The sequence below is a fragment of the Schistocerca nitens genome, chromosome 5 (genome assembly GCF_023898315.1).
Source record: "Schistocerca nitens isolate TAMUIC-IGC-003100 chromosome 5, iqSchNite1.1, whole genome shotgun sequence".
In the NCBI taxonomy this organism is placed as follows: domain Eukaryota; kingdom Metazoa; phylum Arthropoda; class Insecta; order Orthoptera; family Acrididae; genus Schistocerca; species Schistocerca nitens.
The window spans coordinates 169,854,944-169,870,482 of NC_064618.1; the positions used below are offsets into that span (position 1 = coordinate 169,854,944).

A 15,539-nucleotide genomic window follows, 5' to 3' on the forward strand; every position below is an offset into this window, starting at 1 on the left:
CTGTTGGAGAAATAGTCTGGTTTTTCAGAATTTTTTCATTTGTTCTTGTGAAAAACCTTGTATCAAACAGCTGTTTTTCTACGATCAATCCATTATTACATGCATGTAGTTTTGGTGACCCAATGGCAGCCATCTTAAGGCTGTATGCAAACCACCAGATAAACATGTCTACATAGTTGGTCTGCATTGTGCAGGTCCCAGCAGTTTTTATTAGATTCTGTGAATGTCTCCTTCAGCTCCATGTGGATGCCTCTGACATAAAAGTATTATGATAATTTTATTAAATGCTTTCTTGCTGTGTTGACCTATAGCAGTGGTGACAAGAAAATTTTTACTGGATCGGGATTTGAACCTGTCACTCCTGCTGTCAAAGCAGTTGCACTGACTACTTCACTACCCAGACACAGTGCCCATCACGACCTCACAGTGCCCATCTTTACCTCAGCAAGTCTCCCATCTGACCCAAAATTCCATATGTCACTACTACTGCAGTAGTACCCTCACTACAGCAGTCCATCTCACTCGCCGTATCCATGAGATATTCCTGCAAATGGCTCTGAGTGTACGAGTGCATCTGAACTGAAGAAAGTTCCCCAATACCAAGCTAGGCTATGTATAGATACAATTGTATGCATGGTGACTGTTCTTTCGGCTGTCTGAAAGAATGGATACCATGCATATAATTGCAGAAATATAACTAGTTGTCTTATGACTGAGGTGTCCACGTCAGTCTGAAGAAGTCCGTGGAATCTAGTAAAAAACCTGGCGGCATCTGCATAATGCAGACCAACTATGTGATATATTTATCTGGTGGTTTATGTATAGCCTTAAGATTAATGGGATGCCAAAACTAGTTGCATATAGTAAAGGATTTATAAAAAGTAAAACAGCTGTTTGGCACAAGGTTTTGCACAAGAATTTGAAGCCAGCTGCAGTCCTATATCCCACCTCTGATGGATTCACAAAAAGAAGAAAAAATCATTCATTGCCCTAAGAATTTCTCCAAAAATATTACCCATTACATGGAATGACCAGATGCTGCATTCAGAACAAGAATTTTGGAGATCTATGCAGGACCAATGCCTGGTAAGTGCTAGATGAAAATATGACCTCTTCATTTTCTACCTCGTTTTCATGTTCTTCTTCTTCTTCACCTAACTCTGAATTACTGTCATGGCTGCTATATAATCCGGATAAAGGCCCAACCCAGCATTGTAGCTGGTTACTTACTGTAGAAGAGGGCAAAATGAAGACAGTAGTCCTAAATTTTGCATTTAAGAACTCATTCACACAGGGTGATCATACAGACACACTTGATTTTGCCCATCACACAGACTGGCATGTGATTGTATTTGAACGTGGCATCACAGTTCACTCCCCACAATTTACAAGAATTAGGGGACTTGTGTGCACAGATGTGGTGCCAACTCCCTCCAGCGACGTATCAAGGCTTCATTGATTCCGTGCAAATACGCATCACTGTTATCCGTGCCGAAGATAGACATACTGGCTATTAGGTAGATGGTCAAAAGGTTCTGGTTAATCAGTGTGTGTAGCTGTACTTAGTCAAGGATAGACTGCAGCCATTCATCGAGTTGATCACTTATTTTCATTTCTTTACGAGAATATAACATCGTTTCAATCTATAGGAACAGGAAACAGCTCGCTAGAGAAGTCCCACAAGCAGTATGGTGGGGTCAGTCTGGCTCCAAACTTACCTGCTCTGAACACAACCACTTGGTTTGGCAGTTCAGAGTGCAAAGTATGCACACCTAAAAGACTACAATTTTACAAGCATTCAATTTAAACACAAACAAAATTCCCTGGCATCCGTATTAACCCACCACACTGGTTATCGGTTAGATAGTCTACGCCAGATGACTTGGCAGACATTTGTAAAAGAAAGAAATGAAGGTAGTTAACTGAGGTGATGGAAAAAAAAGAGGCAAGTGAAAGTAAAGAGTAAGTATCATTGAAGTAAAGATGCACTAGAAAATTGCATAAAGGAACTAATTGGAAAATATTTCAAAATCTTGCAGCATACAGAAACAACTAACTTTCACTTTATTTAAATATTACTATTTGCCTAAATAAACACTTGCATAATATTGTACATACATTTTCAATAAAAAAAGTTTTGGTTGCCAGCAGCTTTTCAAATTCGTTCTACCAAATACAGTAATAAATTGTAAAGTGAAAGAGTTAAAATGATTGTTTCGATAGTTTTCTGTAAAGTGATCGGAATAATGGTGTTAACCCATTCTACAGAAATTCTGGAAGTGCTTCTTAGTATTTCAGCAGGTTATATGGTTTAATGTTTTATGGACTATTAAATTATTCATAATTTAAGTGAACACACTGAAAACAGAAAAAATTCTAATAATTCAATGAAAAATAAATAAAATAAATACAAGCTGAAACACTAGCAGGACCATGGAGGAAAAAAAATATATGAATTTCCATGTACAATGTACCATTATATCTGTATAGGAAGTTACTTTTATTTTTAAAATAAATGCAAAAAGAAATAGTGTGTAAGGATTAAATAATTATGGGTAAATCACCAGAAAATGTTAAGCAAACAACAGTATGTTTTAGCCACTTTTGATGATTAATTAGTAATGCATTTCAGACATTGCCCATCATCAGAATATCTGTCCAGAAACATCACAAAATATGTATGGCACATTAAGCGTACTTAGATTCATAGGCAAATAAGTTAACATACCAGAGAAAAAAAACTTTACTTCCGAGTATCATGCCAAGTGTTATCTATCATAACTTCAGAGCTCTCAACTCGCAGCATTCTGCCGTCACATAATTAGCTGTTATAACATACCACTAATTGACTTGGTTGTAGAAGTGCTGAGTTCATTTGTCATATTTTGACAGATAATTAACAAAAATCAGCTGAAAAACCATAAAAACAGTACATCATGCTAAATGATTTTTTATTCCTTTAGGAATAATCACAATTGAGAGTGCAAAGATCACATTGGAACAAAAGTACAGTATTAATACAGGTGGTATGGGCAAGAGACGGAGGGAAGGGAAGGGACAAGGGGGATGTGGTGAGAGGCTTCCAAATTAATCTCAGCTTATGTAAATGAGAACCAGCAATCTCTGGTATTAATAAACTTAAAATAGGGAATAGAGGCTTACTGTAAGTCTATTAGGTATTGCGTATACACATAATAAGTTGAAGGTGAAATTTCTTTAAAGCGCATGAACAGGTTATTGAATTATTCCAGCACTTAGATAAGAACACACAATATATTCAATATAATGTTATTCAAGTGGGGAGAAGCCATCTGCCTCTGTCAAACAGTAGTAAGTCACATATTTAGATTTTTTTGTTTGTTTTCATATTTTAATTCTTAAGTTAGAAATGGTAGGATGGATAGGGTGTGCGTTGGACACAATAGGAGTTGGCTGCAGTTCATGATTGGCTGAAGGTGCTTTTAACTATGGTCAGCTGTCTTCAGGCTGCTGCATTCAGGTGTAATGGTGGTGGAGAAACTGGTGCATTGCTTGGAACAGCTCAGGTATTATTGGTTTCACCATAGGCTCTGCTGTTGAGGCACCTTCTAGTGTATCTGATGTGGTGGGTCTGCCCTGACCATAGGATGAGTGGCAGTCGGTAATACATTTGCATCACTTGAGGCAAAGGGTCAACATTGAGACAGATCATTGGGACAGGGGGAGTGGACTGCACATGGTAAAGTGAGCATTCATGATCAAGGAAAGATGTAAGCAGAACACGGATTAAAGGGTCAGTGGAAGGAGGGTTGGGGCATGGAGGTGTACAAAATAAGAGCAGAAGAGAGGAATATCTTTGTTTGATTGTGGAACTACACTCCAGAAAATACCCTCTATGTTTTGATGGCTATCAATGTCAACACTAATAGGTAAATTTGGATATCATCTTATAATGATTGATATTGGCAGTCATTAGGTGTAGTATGATGGTCTTTGTGATGTTTGAATTCTTTGCAGTATTAGGCATGTAATATATGTATTGGCTATCTATGCAAATTCCCAGTTGGAAGTAAGTTTGCTATTAATTCAGATAGAACACTACTGTATAAATTGGGATTGTGCCTATGACATGTAGTCCGTAGTCTTGTCATAATGCTGTGACATAATCTCTTCTGGATTTGTATTTATTACGACTCAAAACCACCCCCCTGCCACCACCATTTAGTCACTATTTATTTTACTTATACCCTTGACCATACCTCCTCATCTTCCCACTGCTCTTTCACAATCCCCCCTCCCTTCAAACAAACATTCTGTATATGAAATTAGGTCAATTCTGTTGAAGAAATCATCAGCCAAGTCATGAGGACAAAGACACAGCATGGCTTCCAATGTGTGGTGCAATGGGTCAGTTAGAGTGTAAACAGGCAAGGAATCAGATGAGTCTTTCTGTCACCAAGGAAAATTAAAGAAAGGTTGTGACCTGACAAACATACTCTCAGGCTCAGTGTACCAGGGATTTATAATATTCCTTGAGAGTATGGTACCAGTTATGTGGGACAGCCTCTACAAACTACTGCTAATTGCTGTGTTGATAATCATCTCAAGCATGAAAAAATGAAAATCAGCAGTTTCCGAGAACTGTTTAGAGAGTAAATGCAAGAAAGCCTTTAAGCAGATGAGGATCTGTCCCATATTTCTAGCTGTTGGGTCTCTGTAATTACGGAAGTAGCTGAAATTAGACTGTATGATCACAACAATATACACACTGGCTATGTAATTATCAGTTTATTTATTTGCTATCTTCTAATACAAGAACAGACCACATGTTGCACATGAGGTAGTATATATGAATATAACACAATAGTTTCACACAATTTCAAGTTAATTAGTATAATTAAGCAATGCATGGAAGCACGCACGTCGGAAAGAAAAATTACAGAGAAAAACTTCACATAGTTCACCACCTATTACAAGTGATGGCACTGCAAGCTATGCTGGACAGCTTGCAAAAATGTGACCTATAGATGCAGAGGGTGTTGCTTTAGCATATGCTTTCTCCATGATGTAATTTAGCCAACTGCATTGTGTCCACTGGGCATAAGTGTGAACCTCACTAATTTTATGACAGTCAGACTTGGCCCCTGACAATAGTGATGGAAGCAGTAGTCAAAAGCATGGGATTCTATTCAGATTTAATGTGGAATCTTATGAGAGAACTTTTTATCCACGTGAGTAAGATTATTGTGTAAAAGTGATAGTTTGACATCTTACAGAAGCCTCCTCATTGTCCTTGAGTTTTACACTCTCATGTCAATATATTAACCCCCTAATTTTATTTGTTGTTCATAAGAAGTGTGAATTTAGGATTGTTTGTGAAATTAAATGCCATAATACTTGCATAGTCTGTTTCTCTGCCTGGGATTCAGAATAGAAATTTACATTCTGGCGCAAAATCAGACTTTTATCCGTGATGGATGGTGCTGATCTCCATGACTGTTCCTTTATTTAACACCCTGTAGTCTAACAGGTTGCTGGCAGGCATCAGACAGAAAACTGGAAACCTCAGCTATTAAATAAATGTAATTACTTCTGAAACAGTGATTTACTGCCATATGGAGTTCTGCTCCACAAACAGCCACTGCCAATGGGTCTGAAGATACCACATAAGTGGCCGAAACCAATGACCAAAAAATATTCAAATTGTGATCAAGAATGATTTAAAGTAAATTATCCAAAATAAATATAAAGTAAAAGAGTATCTCATTAGCCTCCCCTCCTATAATTAATCATAATGTTTGGACTCAAGGATGCATGTACTGGATAACAGTAATGTTCATATTAAAGAGAGAGTTAACTGTACAGTTATATGAACAGCTGATGGTGCTCTCTAAAAATTATAAAATGGTTTGTATGAACTATTAGAGGAAACAACAGTTGAGTAAAAAAACTATTTCTAACTTTCTGTATTCGTAGTTCCTTCCCCTGGGAAGATGAATACATTTGGGAAGACTGGGAATGAGGGGAGTGTGTCGCTCAGATGACAAGTTGAGAGAAACCCACCTGTATTGAACACTGATGCAATTCATTCTGGAGTACCACTTGAATTTTTGGGATCCCCACAAGGTCAGTTTAAGGAAGAAACCAAGCAGTTCAGAAGTGGGCTTCTAGATTTCTTACTGGTAGGCTCAATCAACATGCAAGTATTATGGAGATGCTTCATGAACTCAAATGAGAAAACCTTGGACAAACATGCTCTTTACATGGAAGACTATTGAGAGAATTTAGAGAAATGTCATACAAGGTACACATCACAACATTCTGTATTGTAGCTAGCAGACTAGGCCCATGTTTGTAATACAGAATACGGAAAAGAAGTATGAGTGAATGTCTAATACATTAAAACATACGGTATTACTCTGAAATTTGTGATTCATTTCAAATGTTTTGTTACACATTTCAGTGTAAATGATAAACCGTGATTACCAGTGACCTACATCTATAATGGTCTCACAATTTGGAGATGTGAGTATTGTCTAGACCTATTAATCTATTAACTATACAAACTACTGCTAATTGCTGTGTTGATCATCATCTCAAGCATGAAAAAATGAAAATCAGCAGTTTCCGAGAACTGTTTAGTGAGTAAATGCAAGAAAGCCCTTAAGCAGATGAGGATCCGTCCCATATTTCTAGCTGTTGGGTCTCTCTAATTACGGAAGTAGCTGAAATTAGACTGTATGATCACAACAATATACACACTGGCTATGTAATTATCAGTTTATTTATTTGCTATTTTCTAATACAAGAACAGACCACTTGTTGCACATGAGGCAGTATATATGAATATAACACAATATTTTCACACAATTTCAAATTAATTAGTATAATTAAGCAATGCATGGAAGCATGCATGTCAGAAAGAAAATTAAACTAATTCCTCATTCAGCATTGTTTATCACAATGCTGTATGAACATAACCCGGATACTGAAAAACTAGACAAGGTGTAGGAAGACGCAGTTCGAGCATAACACTGACATATAGTTCCTTGTTTACATAACAACGACCAAAATTGAAGCATAACACATACTTTGCCAGGAGCACAATTTTGGGACACCCACCCTGGAAATCTATTCTATGGACTTCTCTATAATGTTGTCTGATGCCTAGGTTAGTTGAAGGGTGATAATTTCGCTAGTTGCGGAACTCGTAAAGATTGAGTGCGGGATAATTGTTGTGGCGACAAACGGACATATGGCGTTGCTTAATATTTACGTTTGAGTTATATTTGAAGGTACCATATTTATCCCACTTCTCTCAATAAAACCTAAAACAACAAGGTAAAATCGGAAAATATAGTTAATGAATAAGAATTCAAAGAATATTTTGATACATATTATGTACAATATCATACATAAACCGCAGAAAATGCAAGGAATATGTATGTAACTTTCACATATATTTGGTCCGCATTTGCCACAGCTGCAACCGGGTTAGTCTGTCACCGCATTATCGATTATTCGCATTCGAACCAGGTTTTTACATTTATTCCCATAGGTTAAGCTCCATTGAATAATCTGGTCTTATTTGACGTTGCAAAATGACAGCTGTGGGCAATCTATATGTAATTTTTAAACAACAGGTGAGCGACATCGCAATGTCAATAGAGCTCATTATAAGTCTTGTCACCAGGCGGCACTGCTACACACGTTGTCTCCCTGATGACGTCATGAGCCTCAACCAATCAGCAGACCCAATTCCCTGGCGTCCCCTAGACGCAAGTTCAACTGGATGTGATAACTTCTGTGAACTACGTCTAGTCTTTTGAAACTATTACATACCAATAACTCAGTATCTGACATTTAATATCAGTAAATTGTACCTGTCAGAGATCCTCAGTATACTAGTGTTTGGAACAGCACATTTATTTATAGGATGTAAGTGATAATGTGGTTATAATATAAAATACACCAAATAAGAGGTTGACTAAACCCAATATGGCCTTAGCTATGTTCTTCACCCAAAGTATGTCTTTGAAAGGAACACTGCCACAGCACCTCTTGTAATGTGTATATAAATAAAGGCACATTGATGTAATGTGACATCCAGTTTGAACTGCCCTTTACTTATCTATAATCAAATGATATTCAGTAAATATTTCGATACGAAACTGCATCACGCAGCAAAATAAATTATGAATGGTCTATAATATTTTCGACATCATGATTAGATAAGCTTTTAGTGTACAATTTTCATAGGACAGGAAAGTAATGAGCTTGTGAAATGATTTCAATAAATGTAAGATTATTTAAAATACTCCTGGATTTTGTGTCACACCACAGCATGGGCTCAGACTTACTGCTGATCATAAAGATGGAATGAGTTATGAGCATTGTGAATTCATGGATTTTGTGTCTTGCTACAATATGAGGTCAAACACTGAGTAAAATGTTTTGAGATACATTTCAAGCGTATGCGATAAATTCTGCTTTGACTAAACGCTTTTCTACAGACAGAACATGGTGTTACTTCATGTTGTGTATAACAATACACGGTTTCTTGTTATTTATATGGTAAAATGTGATACTGACTTTACAAGTAACACACCGCATATGTTTTAGAAAACTAGTAATAACCATGAGTTTTATTAAATGGAGACACTAAGAGCAACAGACAATACGCAAATCATGTTTATCTTTTACATATTAATCTTTCCTGAACATAGACTAATTTGGTTGCTGTGCATCACAGACTAAAATATTGGTTAGGCTATATATAAGAAAAATTGTATGCTTTATACATCTGTGTGTGTACCTTCATTCTTCAGCCATTCTAGGTGCCACAATAGACCAAATCCTTTAGTGACCCATAAAGCTATTGCTAGGGGTTGTATTACAGTAACCTGTCATGTAGCAAGGTGTAAACTAAAAGGATCGTCTGAGATGCTGAGGCGTGGACGTGTGATATCGTCGCTCACAGTCCTATTCATCCAGTGAACCAGCTTTACTGCCGCACCCACGCATTATGTCTAAGGAGGAGACTTGGTGACGGGAATTGATAAGAGTTGTTTTGTCAGTTATATACATTTATTTTGCCATGCCTCGCTAGATGTTACAAACACCTCTCATTTTAAATTTGCATACGAGCGCATTGCACTCATGGTACAGCTGTCACTGATCATGGAGGGTACACACTCCAGTGATTAGCACATTGCGCAACCGTGTGAACTACACGAAATAAAAGTTTCCAGGGCGGCCCAAGGAGCGTCGTTTCTTTCACGGACATATGAAAGACACGGCGACAATAACGAATGAGCAAAACTAAACGTCTGCCTTTGCGGGGAGTCGCGTTAACGCGACCCACGTGGTCCACGGAGAGAAAGTTCGGAGACAAGTGTCGCGTCGCGGTGCTCAGCTTGTACTGACTGCCTGTTTTGCCTCGTGCGGGCCGATTTTCATCGCACTGTTGCCAAAAATTTTGCGTAACGGTGAATCTCCGTGTGGGCATGCGAAGGCCGGTCAGTGTTTGCTTGTGTCGGCACTCGGTTGCTACTGCAGTTGCACCGTTCGCGTTTCTACGGTACGGCCGCTACAATGTCAATTTCTCTTTTCTAATCGTCAGCACAGCCAGATAGATGCCTCGTGACGCTAGACACTCGCTACCTCCTAGGTCTCTTATTATTAAATATACCTAAATAAAGACCGATTCAGACTAGATGTCAACGAAATAGACAGGAACATTGGAAGACGCCACCGTCAAACGATGGAGCTTTACACTAGACGGAATGACAACATGATGTAAATTCACTTAGCGACAGTACAGAGCCGTGAAAGTGAGGTTATCCGACATACCAAAAGACTATCAGTATTAAGGAACAATTTTCTTGCTACTTATTGTATGATAAACTGGTGAGAAGTTAAAACATTTTAAAAACAATCGACATTTATTTGGTACTGTAAAAATATATGTACAAACACAGCAAACAATATTTAAAAGGGAGTGCATAGACCCTGTTTACCCTAGCCATGTTTTTTTCCAGCTACATACCGATTAACGCCAGGCTGAACTGTCTATTCTTCTTCAGTAGCGAAGAAGTTTCCACGTAAAAAAAAGATTATGTAACGAAATTTTCTCCACCAGTTTTTGTTTTTGTTTGCAGGTTGGAATGTGCAATGTAGGTTTCAGTTCTGTTCAGTTATTGTGAAACCTAAATCATTTTCCGCTTTTATTCAAGTTGTCAACGAAGAACAAAGCCAAATAAAATAAAATTGAGGGGGGAAAATGATCACAAAATACACAGCTGTATCGGGATGAAGTGTGGTTAAAATATGAAATTTGATACCTTCGGATGTTAGCAACGATGATACCATCGGCCACACCAGCGCAAACGTTAAATTTTCTTCCGAGAAACCTTGCTTTGACGTTCCGTTCGGTCCCGTCCCGTTCTGCTCCGTTGACGGTTTGAATGAATGCTGCCTTGCGATATTCATTATGTATACCGCCTATATACTTTCCCGTCAAGTGTGAATCGACCTCAACTTTGATTAGTAGGTATTTAAAATGGGAATATCTTTGAGCTACATCTTGTTTATAATGTGGTATCTTTGACTTTACGGTTTTGTACATGTAGTGACATCGCGGATTTGTGTGTCGGATTTATGTAAGGTTGTGAATATTTTGGGATGGTAAGTAATACTCTCTTCATACGCTGTTTTAGTTCTTATTGAAAGAAAAGTGAGATTGCACTAGAATGGCATGGGAGGAAATAGCGTTCTTATATTCTTCTTATTGGTTTTAAGTGTGTGCAGTGACTTGGCCAGACTGACCTTTTGAAACATTTTCTGAAGCTTTCAGGAATGCATGGGGCGTGCAAACACAATCGATATGATTAATTTAAGTCCTAACGACAGGGGAAGCTGACATATAGAAGCTATTGCAAAATAAAAGACCCTTTTTGAGTATGAGAGAAAAATACTTTTTCATTCGTATTGTGATCGATTGATAAACAAAAATTTGTTTTTCCCAGTGATTGTATCTGAAGCTAAAGAAGACATAGATTTGCAATGAATCGATTATTCAAAATTTTTGTGAGCAGCAGCCTCATGTGGGGCAGAAGTTGGATGTGGACAAGAGAAAGGAATGCACGCCTCTACACTATATTGAAAATGTATTGGAGGTATTGCAAAACCACAATCAGTAGAACAAGAAATGACGATATCGCGTGAGTGATGAAAATGTTCAACATTCCCACAGTGGACAGAAAAGAAACAACTGAATTTGTATTGTTTTATTAGATATATGCATAGTAACCCATTACTTCAGAAAGAATGTGCACGGAGGACTACAGGGAAGAATGACAAATGGCAGTACATAGGCCTCCATGTACAAATAGAGAGAGATGAAAGTTGTGTAGTGGTAGATTGCCCATGATCCCGTGATACAACTGCAAACAGATGTGTTTTTAAGACATTCCACATTTCTCAGCTCCAACAGTGTCAATAAAGTTTGAAGGCTGAATATGGTGGCTAAAGTCGTAGAGTATTCTAAATTTTTGTTGTGAACTTTTTCAGTGGTATGTATTGTGCTTCAAAACACAGTAAACATTTTAGTTGCACGATTTGTTAGCTATCTTCTGGAGAATTAAGACACTTGCAGTTAACTGTGCGGCTCCACAACTTACTGTAATTCTATGTGATTGTGAAACGGAGTGTGTGACCCTGTCAAACATTCCACGTGGAAAAAATATATCTAAAAAGAAAGAAAGTGATGAGACTTACCAAACAAAAGCGCTGGCAGGTCGATAGCACAGGTCTTTAGCTATCGACCTGCCAGCGCTTTTGTTTGGTAAGTCTCATCACTTTCTTTCTTTTTTTATATATATATATAGTGATTTTCTGAAGCTGTATATGACACATTTGTTTCACACATGAGTAATGTTCTTGTCAGGTGTGCATGTTGTCAATCATGAAATCGAGAAATTCCACATCATTTACATAATATTGGAACTACATGCCACAGTGACTACTGTAAATAATATATGCTGTGTTTTGTGGTATGTTATTTATTTTCATCTTGTTTACCACAGTAAACCACTATATTACCATATTGTATAATAAAGGCTGATTCACACTGGATTTCAACAGACTGGAATGTAATGGTGCCATTAAATGAAGATTTCACTGAAATGATGAAAGTGAGGTTATATGATCTATCCATGATACAAAAATTCAAAATATAGCATCAGCATTAAGGAATGAACTAGCACGATAAAGTTTATTAGTGTCTAATGTAAAATTCATGATGGATGTTTTTGACAGAGTTTGCATGTTAAACTCCTCAGAAATAAAACAAAAGGAAAAATGTCACCCAGACATTTCAAAGCATCCATATGTATTTACTGGGGAAATTGGATAGAGAGGTATATTGAAAGCTAGTGGTCTGTGTTGACCTTTGACACAGGAAACAAATGATAAGCCTTGTACATATCATGGTAACTATAACATCTTATCAGTTGAGATTTTGGGTTAAGCTGTAAATCAGTCCGTCACTATAAGCAGGTTTTTTTACTTTCACATTTGTTGGCTTCGCCAATTAACAATAAAAGTGATACACACCAAAGGCTGACTTTGCAGCAGCCATTAACATCACATCGTAGCTCGAAGCTGATGACTAGTATTGAATACTCCTCTTGACTCGTGAAAATTTATACACATAAAAACACGTCGAACAATGTTTAGAAGTCAATACGTAAAGCCTTTTCACCATATTCATTATTATTGTTTCGTTTTTTAGGTTCTTTAAGTAGAGCCTACTTTGTTGTTACTGTTAAAAGAAGGTATTAGTGAAGAATGTTTCATTAATTTATTGTCTTATTTATGCACAGTGTGTGCAATTTCTTTGTTTGGGTATTGCAAATCTTAAATCATTTTCTGCTTTCAGTGCTATGGTCTCTTTTTTTTTTTTTTTGGGGGGGGGGGGCCACAAAAAGTATCAAACTCTTAGTGGAACCTTTGCAGTATGTCGCAAAAACAAAGCAAACCCCCATCCACCTCCCCTGCCCCCATCTCCACCAACGAACATCAGTGGCAACTTTCTGCTCAATAAACCTTGAGTGTGACATTCCATCCATTGGTGGCTTCTATGAATATAGACACATGAAATGTAGTGTGGAGTGTATTGACGTTGCTGCAAGGGTCTTTTCCACTAAATAAGTATGTTTAGCTGTGAACAGTAAGGTTTCACCTCTTCAGACCATCATTTACAAATATTAGGAACAAGAGAATCACAGATCCCTGAGGCACGCCATTCTTTAGCTTCTCTTCACATAGCATTGCTCTTCCTTTACCAAACCACCAAAAAACTCTGACACAATGAGGAAAATAAGAATTGATTGTTATTGATACATTCTTAGAATGAACCCAAATAGATTAACAAAAAAATGATTAGCATAACAAAAAAAAATTTTGACTACTTCCACAACCAAAAATAACAGCCAGATTGGTTTAAAAAAAACGGAGGAGGATGTAAGAGAACTGCAAGTCACAGAAAACGTGATGATAATAATAATAATAATAATAATAATAATAGCAATAATAACAATAACCAAAGACAAGAAAGAGATATTTCAGGTCAAAATAAAACCAAACTAATGATCAAAATCTCTGAGGAAGAAAATAAAGCAAGATCACAAAAATGAAACAACACTGAGCTACTAGAAAGGCCCAGAACATTAAATGTTGTTAACAAAACCCAAAGTCAAGTGAAAGGAAAGAAAAAGTGAAAGTAAATTTAGGAAAAACTTGCTTACCATAAATAAAGCTAGGAATGAAGTCAGCTGTATTCGGCATATTAAATAACTAATGGCATTTACTTTTACCGTTACAGCGGCACTGGTGTACTGAATCTCTTACTGTGGTGAGATCCATGTGTCAGTTGCAGTGACATTAAATGAACTTGAAAAGTGTTGTTAACATAGTAAGAAGGTGTAGCAAAACTGATAGTTGAACATAAATAGGTCTCCTTAATTAATGTTACACATTATGTGGCACTTCAACTTGGTGTTCTAGTCGATATGACATTAGTGCTATTAAATTTGTTGCATTCCTCAGTATGATTAATGAATTGCATTATGCACCGAATGTATAAAAAATGGCATAAATAAACCAGTCGTTTGAATTTTTTATTCATGACGTTTGTTTTGGAACTATAATGAGAAAGTTAAATAAGTATTACATATTCGTTTATGCACTCTAACCCGCAAATACCGGGTGGTTATAATTAAGCTTTCCTTACTTAAAACATTATAACATGGAAGCTAATTACTCTACAAATACTAAACTTTGTAGCATTAATATCTAGATTATGGCATGCTTGAGTTCCACGTGTCACAGCGCCACAATCCAGTTCCAACCATGGCCACCAAATGATGTGATCAGTCATCTTGATTCATAGTCTCTCACACCTGTCTAGTCACTGTGCACTTTTTGACACGTCAACCTGAGCTTGGACAAAAGGAGCAGGGCATTATTGGTGAAGCTCTGTTCGCAAAACAACAGTAACGCTGCAGCTGCACTTCGAGAATACCACCAGCGGAAAGCATTATGAAAGGGTCCTCTTTCTCCACTTGCTGCACAGAGAATGATGATGAAGTTTGAATCCGTTGGAGAACTGAGCTTTGCTGCAGGAAGAGGCCAACAACCAGTTGCACCATAGATGGTTTACGAAATCGCTGTTGCTATGGCAGACTGCGCTGCGCGCATATCCCGATCAATGACGTGTTGACTTCACTCTCCACTTTGTTGCAAGAATTCGAGTTGATGAGCACTGGCCCTGGACCATCCTATGGACAGACGAAGCTCATTTTTCTCTGACGAGTGAGGTGAACATGCAGAATTGCTGAGCATGGGGATCTTCAACTCCAATCAATGTACATGAAGTTCCTCTGTATGGTGAACGCGTCACCATATATTGTGGCTTAATGGCCCATTCTTTTTTGAACGGGTTGGTGCTCAAGAACCAAAGACGTGCAATTTGACTGGACAGCATTACTGCAATATGCTTTGCCAGCATGTCATTCCCGCCCGACATGAGAGACACACATTGAACTCAACAGTGTTCATGCAAGATGGGACCCCACCTCACATCGCTGATGAAGTTCACCATCTTCTCCGAAACACATTTTGAAATGATTGAATTATCAGCCGATCATTTCCAAATTCATGGTTGGCACAATCACCTGATCTCACTCCTTGTGATTTCTGGTTAGGAGGCTACCTGGACAGAGTTTACCAAGGAAACATTCACCTAAGTGCTGATCTGAAGCACAACACATTAAGAGAGGTAGCCAACATACCTATGGACATGCTTTGTTCTGTTATGCAGAATGAAATCATGCACTTTCAGACTCTTCTGGACACTGATGGGGCCATATTGAGCCCCTTTTGTACCAGTAATGGGATTGGTATGTAATGGTATGATGTACTGTAGCAGCACATTAAAAGTGTTTAAATTGAATTGATTCTACACTATTTCTCTTCCCCATGTTTTTGACATTAATGGT

At 37.6% G+C, this 15,539-nt stretch overlaps 1 protein-coding gene across 1 annotated transcript in view; it reads left to right on the plus strand.

Annotated features, from left to right (window-relative positions):
* Positions 1–10,563: 10,563 nt before the first annotated feature.
* Positions 10,564–15,539, plus strand: part of LOC126259871 (26S proteasome regulatory subunit 4) — a 29,691-nt gene continuing 24,715 nt past the window's right edge. The window contains exon 1 of the mRNA XM_049956928.1: positions 10,564–10,665. Within this exon, the coding sequence (XP_049812885.1) occupies positions 10,663–10,665 (3 nt within the window). The 5' untranslated portion in view covers positions 10,564–10,662. The remainder of the gene's footprint in view (positions 10,666–15,539) is intronic.